This window comes from Malus domestica, chromosome 03 (assembly GCF_042453785.1).
Source record: "Malus domestica chromosome 03, GDT2T_hap1".
Lineage (NCBI taxonomy): Eukaryota > Viridiplantae > Streptophyta > Magnoliopsida > Rosales > Rosaceae > Malus > Malus domestica.
In genome coordinates this window covers 9542589-9551780 of record NC_091663.1, presented here as the reverse complement: position 1 = coordinate 9551780, position 9192 = coordinate 9542589, and the positions used below count along the sequence as shown (strand labels likewise).

Here is a 9192-nt window from a genome sequence, read left to right as displayed (position 1 = left end):
AATGACTACTACAATTATACACCCTTTTGTTTTTTGGTTAACAGAATCTAACACATCTAAGATCTCATAATTTTTGTCCTTTTAAAATTTGAAATGTTGTAGAACCAACGAAAAATAAAGAATAATTTCTTGTTCATACTCTTCGTCTTTTCCAGCATCTCTCTGGTTTTTTTCCCCCATTTCTCGGACCTACTATATGAATGCACATGCAGGTAGTATAAACTTTTTGGTCTTTTATAGTGATATATTATTACAAAATATGTATGTATTATGAAAGTTGTCTTTAATGATAATTTCTTATGTGCTTGTAGTACAAACACATGAAAATAATTGCATACTAAAAATGAGACATATAAATTTTATCATCCACTCATATCATAATACGTTAAATAATATTTAACGTGACAATTCAGAATTATGACACAGAAATTTATTCTTTTTAACGTCAAAAGAGTCATAGGAAGTTTGAAAAACTGGAGACGGATAATATATCCAACTTCGGACGTAAAGCTCGAAATCAAATCCAGTTTTATGATCTCATGAAACGACAAATATGTCCCCTGTTTTCTCTGCCAACTCCGTCTGTGTAACTTTACATTTCTCTCTCTCTCTCTCCCCCCCCCCCCCCCCCTTCCTTCTCTCTCTTCTCCGCTCCTCTCTCTCACTCAAAAACAGGGTAAACGGTCCACTCCCTCCACTCTCCAAAATCTCCCAACACACAAAGCAAAAAATATCCAAAAATTTAGAGATAGAAGGCCTCGGAAACTGCAACAACAAAGCTAGAAAAAGAAAGGAAGAAAGTGAACGGTTTTCACACTCATCACTTCTCTGCATTATCAAAATATACTTCATCATCTCCCACAAGCTCACCAAGTAAGTCCATTTTTCATGTCTTTTGGTATTCTCTCATTTAATCTGTTCTCTTTTGTCTGCTGTGAAAATGTGGAGAAAACAGAGGAACAAATCCCATTTCTTTGTGCATTTTTCAGCATTTTGTTTTCTGATGTTTAATGGGTTTTCTGTTTTCAAAAATGGGGTTCTCTTTCTTTTTCTTTTCTCACATTTTCTCAGCAACCAAACAGGGATTTTTGGTGTTGTTTATCTTCATATTTTACTGTTTTTTTTCTTAAATTTATTTCTGTAGTCTCTCAAGGGTAATGATGTTTCTTTTTATATTCTTTTCGGATGAAATCTGAGCATAAAAAGAAGCTCCTCTGCTGAGTGATAACAACGCAATGCAGCAGCTTCTCTTTTTCCTGCTCAAGTGCTTCGACATTTGCAGGCTTTTCTTTGTCTTTTTTCCGGCTTAAAAAAAGCAAAGTCGAATCTCAAAAAGTTGTTCTATACAATCAAGTTTTCAACTTTCGCTTTTCCTCTTCAATTTTGTTTAGCTGCATTACTTGCTTTTTTTCTGCAGATTCTGATTCCGTATTTTATTTTATTTTCTTGGGTTTACGTTGTCTTTGGATCTGTTTCTGTTTGTTTGTTTCTCGGGAAAAAAATGATGCCTTCCGAGAAAATAATGTTTTGTTAAAAAAAAAAAAAAAGCAAGAGACAACCTTTGAGAAAAGATAACTATTTTGTGTTCATCACTTCGAACTAGTCCCCTCATTTTACGGCAGAACTGGAGGAGGCAACTTTCTTTTTAGTTTTCTCTCGCATCCTAAACTACCCTTGTTCCGAAACAAAACTAACAAATGCTCATTGCGAGGATTAGGGGTATTCCTGTAATCATGACTGGCTAGCAGTGCTTACAATGATGGATCATGAGCACGATTAGAAACCTGTGGGACTTGTTAGTTGGAACGTGATTTGATTTTTAGTTAATAGCGATATTACTACTATAAGCTACACTAAAGGGGAGAGGAGGAGGGTATGAACCGGAAACTGTTTGAAGGCAATTGGTACAAGATTTAGCTTTTAGTTACGAGTGATATTACTACTATAAGCGACGCTAAAGGAGAGGAGGAGGGTTTGAACCCGAAACTCCGGACGTAGCGGTTTGAAGCAGTCCACCACTTGCAACTTGGTACCAAGCATTTAATTGGGTTTTTGAGATGCTTTTTTCACTTTTTCTTTTTTTTTGGGTTGGAAGAAAATGGTTGGTTTGAATTTGTAGTTGGCACATCTTTGCCATAATGTCTTTCTGTGTTAATGATAAGGAGCACATGTCCCTCATGAAACCAATTTATTTCTTTGAACATTTAAAACATTGGATTCCCCCCGTCCCGGCTTGTGATCTTGCTTCAACTGTTTCAGGTCTTGGTGGGTCGAGGGCATTCAAGTAGCGAAGCATAAATCAGTTCCGTCTCGTTCGCAACTTTTGCTGCTAGAAAAGGCAGTTGCATTATGCAGACCCCTAAAGCAAGGTAACTTTCACTTGCCCTTTTCTGTGATTGGCATCTTGTTCTCCTCTTTAAAAGCTTGTTCGTGTGTTTGCTTGTTCGAATGCAGCGTTGTTTTGGTTTTTTTTGAGGCAAAAGGTAACGTTGTTCTATAATGTTGCGTACTTTTCTGTATTGCTATGTATAACCTAATGAGGGTAGTAGTACTAATGCTCACCAATGCTGCAAAACCGATGTCATAGCAGCTGCTCTTTTTTGTTCAAATAAATTCAAGTTCTCACGTCTGGTTTAGGGGTTGTCCTGTTTCTGTGGATGTCAGACTTGTAGTTGTATTTCATTTACCAATCGATTCGTGCGCTTCCACCTCTGACAGTTGTGGACCAGTTCTGTGGTAAGGCCCTTGGTAGTGATATCTGTCTATCTTCATAATCATAAATATTTGGCAACTTCTTGTCTCCTTCCTTTGAGGTAATTTTGGGGCCTCTTGGCAGCTACACTGCAGCATTCAGGACCTACTGGAGTTATCGAAGGAGCGTTGCATAAACTCATCCGCGCATTAGATTAAGGATTTATTTGTTGTGAAATTTGTTTGCGTGCTGTCTTTGATTTTTCATTCAACATGGGAGAAGAGTATTATCATTACATGCTATCAGTATCATTATTTTAAACATCTTAGCTAGTGAAGGGAAATCATGTCACCATGTTGCATTTCTTTGTAATCAATTGGCAAACTCAAAATTAAACTTTCCCGGTAGCCAATAAATCTCATCACAAAATTTTTGTAATTTTCCGCACCATTCTCTGTGGTCGTTGCAGGAAATTTTTTTCTTGACAGTTCAAAGAAGTGTGTGCAACAAAGTTTATGTGGTTTTTCTTCGTCTTGGTTTGTGTGAATTGTTCCGTGTAATGTGTGATTATTACTTAAGGACATTGGCATTTTCCATTTCAAACATTAGGATTCTTAAACTTTGAGATTTTTTTAATGGAAAGATCGAATGCAAGTTTTTGCTGTAATTCAAACTGGATAGAATATAGAATTAAAACGTTTCGAAGCCAAAGAAAGGAAGTTATAAGGACGGTATGTTTATTGGACAAATGACAGAAACTCCGGACTGCTTTTATAGGATCTGAAGCTGAGAATTCCTGTTGCCATTTTGAGTGATAATATTTGACTGATTTTTTTTATTTTTTTTTATAGAAGTGGCTCCTCTGAAGTGCCTCAAAGGGTTTCTCCTCCTCAAAAGGTGTCTCCTTCCCAAAAGGTCTCCCCTCGAGTTGCTCGCCAACTCAGGCCAACTGCATTGGAGACTACTGACTCTGCATCTACTTCAAGTCAAGCTAAAAGAGCAACTAAAGATAGAAGCCCAAAAGTCACTGAGCGTCGGTCACCCAGAAGTCCAGTGTTTGAGGTACTTATAAACAAACTCCACGAGTCCTTCTGCTCTTTCACAACCTACAGAATTATATAACCACTGGAAAGTATGGATAGTCTAAACTCTAAACCCTTGGGTGGAAATTTTGTTTCCATCTTAAAGTTCTCCAACACAATTCGACACATTAGCCTGGCCTCAGTAGTTTTCTTTATCTTTGTCTTTCCAAAAAATTACCTTCAATTGGGTAATTCTTTTGGCAGTGGTGGGATTTGCAAGTAAAAATGCTTGTGTTGGGTGCATTGTCTATGTCTTTCTTGAGGTACAAAAAATTCTAAAACTTAATCTCTGTTCTTGACGCAGAAGAAGGCCCCAAGTGGAATATCCGAGTTGCAATCTCAGATTTCTCAGCTCCAAGAGGATCTGAAGAAAGCAAAGAACGAGCTGCAATCTTCTGAATCATGCAAGAAGCAAGCTCAGCAAGATGCCGAGGAGTCCAAGAAGCAAGTACTGGCCTTGTCCTCAAAGCTCGAAGAATCCCAGCTGCTGCTTCCTGAGCTTTCTATTTCTGAGGAAGCTCGTGTTATCAAGCTCCACAAGATTTCACAAGAAAGAGACCAAGCGTGGCAGTCCGAGCTTGAGACTGTGCAGAAGCAGCACTCAGTTGACTCAGCTGCCTTGGCATCTGCTGTTGATGAGATTGAGAGGCTTAAGGCGCAGCTTGAAGTGGTGGCTGCATCTGGGGCTGATCAGATAAAGCATGCAGAATCATCAAATGCTGAGCTTCAAATCTTGAAAGAAAACTTGGCTGAAACACTTTCTCTTGTGGAGAACATGAAAACACAATTAAAGGACTCTAAGGAATCCGAGGCTCAAGCACAAGCAATGGTTAGTGAAACCCTACTGCAGCTGGAGTCCGCGAGAACAACAATGGAGGCACTCAGGTTAGATGGCACGAAATCGACAGAAGCTTACAAGTCCATTGCTTCAGAGTTAGATCAGTCAAAGGCACGTGTAAATTTACTAGAAGAACTTGTTGGCAAACTCAAGGCTGACCTGATTAATGCAAGCAGCAACGTTTCACAAAATCAGGCTGGTAAAAATGAGCTTCAGCAAAAATTTGAAGAAAAGCAAGAGACTATGGAGCCAAACCAGACTGAGGCAGAACTTCAAGACTTGAAGTCCGAAGTGGCACGGCTAAGATCTAGTCTTGAAACTGCTGAGACCAAATACCATGAAGAACAAATTCAGAGCACCGTGCAGCTAAGAAGTGCTCATGAACTGGTGGAGCAGATAAAATCTGCATCTAGTCAGAGAGAGGGGGAACTGGAAGCGTTATTGACGAAAACCAAGGCTGAAGTTGAAGAGTTGAAGGCCCACCTGATGGACAAGGAAACTGAATTACAAGGCATTACAGAGGAGAATGAGGGGCTCAATTCGAAGCTTGAAAAGAGCCTGTCATGCCAGAGAGAGTATGAACTGGAAAAGGAATTGAAAGAACTAAAAGGGCATGTTACGGATTTAAAGGCTTATTTGATGGACAAGGAAACGGAACTGCAGAGTATTTCAGAAGAGAATGAAACGCTGAGGTTGGAAATCAACAAAAGCCAAAGTAAAGCTAACGATGAGGTAGAGGCAGAAGTAGAGGCTGCAAAGTGTGCAGAGCGAGAGGCTCTCGTGAAGCTTGGCATTGTGATGGAAGAGGCAGACAAGAGCAGCAAGAAGGTAGCAAGAGTGGCGGAACAGCTGGAGGCAGCACAGGCAGCCAATGCAGAAATGGAGGCGGAACTAAGAAGGTTAAAGGTGCAGTCCAACCAGTGGAGGAAGGCAGCGGAGGCAGCTGCAACCATGCTTTCATCAGGAAATAACGGCAAGCTGATGGAGAGAACTGGATCACTGGACAGCAGCTATAATCATGTCACCGGGAAGTTTGGCTCGCCTGACTCTGAAGATATGGATGATGATTTACTGAAGAAGAAAAATGGGAACATGCTGAAGAAGATTGGGGTCTTTTGGAAAAAGCCACAGAAATAAAAATCCTCCTGGGCAGGTTGATAACTTGATCCATCCATCAACTATATGGGATTTTCATCCTTGCAAGTATAGTTCTTCCTCTTCGTTTCTAACTACCTTTCTGTGTTTCCTTGGACAGAAATATGGTTTTCGGGGTATGGCTAATCTGGTTTGTTTAATTGGCAATCTTCTTAGCTTCCAATACTGGTGCAGTGGCTGCATGGTTTAGGACAAGATTTACTGTTATGTGAGACATGAGTGATGGAAGGTATATCTGTATGTATTGGTTAAGGACAAGATTTACTGTTATGTGAGACAATATTTACTTGGTAAAATATGTGGGTTAGTTGTTGTCCTGCTCTTTTCTATCCTTTTTGAGCTTCTGTTTGCTTAGTTCCTCTGTTAATTGTTGAATGGAAATTTCCTGTTTGTAACTATTTGAGTTTTGCCCAATCAACAGAGGATCCCAACTTCCTACCAATGATACGCCACGAGTTTTAACATGGCACTCCACAAATTATTTTGGGACGCCGTCACCTTAGAGTCTCACAAATATTTGGGGAAAAAATATAAAATTGGGACTATTCCTATACTAAACCAAAATACTAGCAAGTAGATGGTGTTTTTACAGTAGTGACGAAAAGCAATACTACTTATTCATCTTGGTATGGGTGCGATTCCAACTAGTCTCCATCCCCTCTAACATGTGACGATTTAACTTGCTAACACTATTGCCTACCAAAGAAAAAGATATTGAATGTCCCGTTAATATTAATTTGGCAATTTAAAAACTAGACAATCTTTGGTAAGAGCCCCTCTTTCTCATCATTAGTCAGTATTACTTGTTTACGAAACGAAACTATGGAATTTCCCAATTTGGTACATCATTATTACACACCAAATAGCAAACACCTGAGTTGAACTTCATACATAAAAGAGAAAGTGCTTTATATAACTCAAACCATTTTCTTAATTCTGAAACACAAAATATTGTGAGAACCAAATCCTTTATTATGTAGTATTTACAAAATAATTTATTCAAATTTGTTGATTCTTATCGGAAAATGCTTGGCTCCTTACGTGCAATAACTCATTCATGTTGTACAGATAAATCACAGTTTAACATGTGCCTTTAAACTTTCTTAAAAGCTAGTAAGAATGACTCCTCACATACACATTTTTTCTTTCCTTTTGATTTTTGAAATATCTCATAATCTAAGCTTAAGAAAGAGAATTCGAATTTAGGTGCATAAATCACACATGTTGTAGTCAATATGATTTCACTTGTAAGTGAGAGGTCATATGTTCGATTCTTGCCAAAGATGAATTTGAACCACATTGTGACTAGCTCATTGTGATGCTTAGCCTAATCTCTCATCCCTCAGTATAAATAATATCGTTTGTTAAAAAAAAATGTTGGGGAAGGGTTTATAACATAGTGGGCCCTTTTTAGGTTCTTAATGAAGGCCCGTTGTCATTGAAAAATCAAACTTGTAAGCCCAAAGAGAAGGCGTATATTTAAAGAAAGCGCGATAAGTCCCTAGGGTTTCTCTTTGCTGTTAGCGACCTTGAAGCTCTTCTTCCTGCGGCTCCAATTCTCTCCCTGCAAATCGCCCACTTTCTTCTTGTTCCGTCGCCATGGGGTAAGCTTCTACTTCCTTCGTCAATTCTTTCCACTCTTCGCTCTCTGTTTGTTTCCTCTGAAACTATTTTCTCGATTGAATTTCTCGCTTAAACTCTGCTCTAAATCTCTGTAAATTTGCAAACTTTAGTTAGACGAAGTAGATTATGGAGAAGATTGATTCTTTTGCGACTCATATTGTATTATTTAATGGAAATTATTACGCACCGGTTTGGATCCGAGTATCGACTGCATATGTTCATACTGCTAAGATGATTTCGATTAAGTTCTTGATGTTTTTATTAGATATGTTTAATAAGTTGGAATACTTTTATGTGGTATTTTTTTTGGGAGGAAGAGCTTTTTTTTTTTTTTGGGATTTTCCAGGAAATGTTTTGTTGGTAAGAAAGATGGAAGTTCTATACACTTTATGATGATTTAGGTCAAAGACCAAATTACAGTCAAGAAGATTTGTTCGGAATATATTTCATGTTTTTTGATGTATCGAACAGGGGTAAGTTTTTTATCGAAAGTTTGTCAGTTGAATGTATTTATCGAAATATGGATCTTTGGTTTTGATGAACATGTGTCCCGCTACAACTTGTCTTCAAAACGTTTGTATTCAGTGAGCTTGAATTTGTGCCTGGATGCCATCACTTACTGGCTATTAGATTGCAAGAAAACAATCGAGCATTATACAGTATTCATGTGAAGTAGCTTTTGGTTGGATGTAATCGTTATAGATTCTAAGTTGTAAGATAAAAAAATGCCTTAACCCTGCTGCCAAATTTTTACAGGAAGACACGGGGAATGGGAGCAGCTCGCAAGCTGAAGACCCACCGCAGGAACCAAAGGTGGGCTGACAAATCTTACAAGAAGTCCCATCTTGGAAATGAGTGGAAGAAACCATTTTCTGGATCTTCCCACGCAAAGGGCATTGTTCTTGAGAAAATGTAAGTAAAATTAGCTAGATGCCTTTTCCATTAAAATTTTTAACCAATCCAATTTAGACATGGATCTTACGATATTTGGATGTTTAATTATGCAGTGGTATTGAAGCTAAGCAGCCTAACTCTGCCATTAGAAAGTGTGCTCGAGTTCAGCTTATTAAGAACGGAAAGAAGATTGCTGCCTTTGTGCCGAACGATGGTTGCTTGAACTACATTGAGGAAAATGTGAGTATAGTGGAGAAAAACTGTGTTGCCAGAATATGGCAATTATGTTAAATGCTGCCCCTGGTATTTTAAGTTTTTTGGGTTGTACTGACTATTGTGGCCGCCTGCAGGACGAGGTTCTGATTGCTGGATTTGGTCGTAAAGGTCATGCTGTTGGTGATATTCCCGGAGTTAGGTTCAAGGTCGTGAAGGTTTCAGGCGTGTCCCTTCTGGCCCTCTTTAAGGAGAAGAAGGAGAAGCCAAGGTCTTAAGTTTGTTATAAAATGTTTTATTTGTTGTGCTACTTCGACATTTTGATTTAGAGACAATTTTGTCAGCATTTTATGCACTTTTTGTTTCCCTTTTCCCTTGCTCCCTTACTCTATGTTCGGATGCTTATGTTTTAACGATGGAAATTTCTGTGGCCACATATCATTTTCATTTCCTTCGTAGTGAATTGTTTGTGTTCATCGTTCTTGTTCTCTTGATTGCCTGAATGTTCCATTCAGGTTGAATTTCCGGTTTTATCGCAACAAATGTTTTAACTGGATATGCTGTTTTGTTTTATGTTGAACCTTGTGGATTTGGTATTGCTGGAGTTTTGCTGGTTTCTTGACGCTGTATCTAAGTTAGCATTTTGCTTTGTCACTCGGAACCAACTTCTTTGCCGGTTTCCTCGTGCCCTAGAT

The 9192-nt window shown here is 38.6% G+C and overlaps 2 protein-coding genes across 3 annotated transcripts; both read left to right on the top strand.

The window, feature by feature from the left end:
- Window positions 1–475: 475 nt before the first annotated feature.
- On the top strand, window positions 476–6098 carry LOC103421974 (interactor of constitutive active ROPs 3-like). 2 transcript variants are annotated; one of them, XM_070818938.1, is made up of 6 exons: window positions 515–873; window positions 1718–2029; window positions 2260–2369; window positions 3544–3754; window positions 4079–5765; window positions 5868–6098. In XM_070818938.1, exons 3-5 carry the CDS (start codon window positions 2350–2352, stop codon window positions 5747–5749), a joined length of 1902 nt encoding a protein of 633 aa, XP_070675039.1. In that variant the 5' UTR covers window positions 515–873; window positions 1718–2029; window positions 2260–2349; the 3' UTR covers window positions 5750–5765; window positions 5868–6098. The 2 variants fall into 2 exon arrangements, with proteins under 2 accessions (XP_008358237.3, XP_070675039.1); XM_008360015.4 differs by lacking the exon at window positions 1718–2029 and having other exon boundaries at window positions 476–873.
- Window positions 6099–7201: 1103 nt separating this feature from the next.
- Window positions 7202–8931, top strand: LOC103421964 (small ribosomal subunit protein uS12). Its single transcript, XM_008360007.4, has 4 exons — window positions 7202–7371; window positions 8147–8302; window positions 8398–8524; window positions 8635–8931. Exons 1-4 carry the CDS (start codon window positions 7367–7369, stop codon window positions 8773–8775), a joined length of 429 nt encoding a protein of 142 aa, XP_008358229.1. The 5' UTR covers window positions 7202–7366; the 3' UTR covers window positions 8776–8931.
- Window positions 8932–9192: the final 261 nt, after the last annotated feature.

Excerpts from the sequence above, each read along its gene's own strand:
- LOC103421974 (XM_008360015.4), top strand. The coding sequence starts at position 2,350 with ATGCAGACCCCTAAAGCAAG. Across the intron at positions 2,370-3,543 it reads ATGCAGACCCCTAAAGCAAG|AAGTGGCTCCTCTGAAGTGC; the intron begins GTAACTTTCACT and ends TTTTTTTTATAG. Across the intron at positions 3,755-4,078 it reads CCAGAAGTCCAGTGTTTGAG|AAGAAGGCCCCAAGTGGAAT; the intron begins GTACTTATAAAC and ends TTCTTGACGCAG.
- LOC103421964 (XM_008360007.4), top strand. Across the intron at positions 8,303-8,397 it reads GGCATTGTTCTTGAGAAAAT|TGGTATTGAAGCTAAGCAGC; the intron begins GTAAGTAAAATT and ends TTAATTATGCAG. Across the intron at positions 8,525-8,634 it reads TGAACTACATTGAGGAAAAT|GACGAGGTTCTGATTGCTGG; the intron begins GTGAGTATAGTG and ends GGCCGCCTGCAG.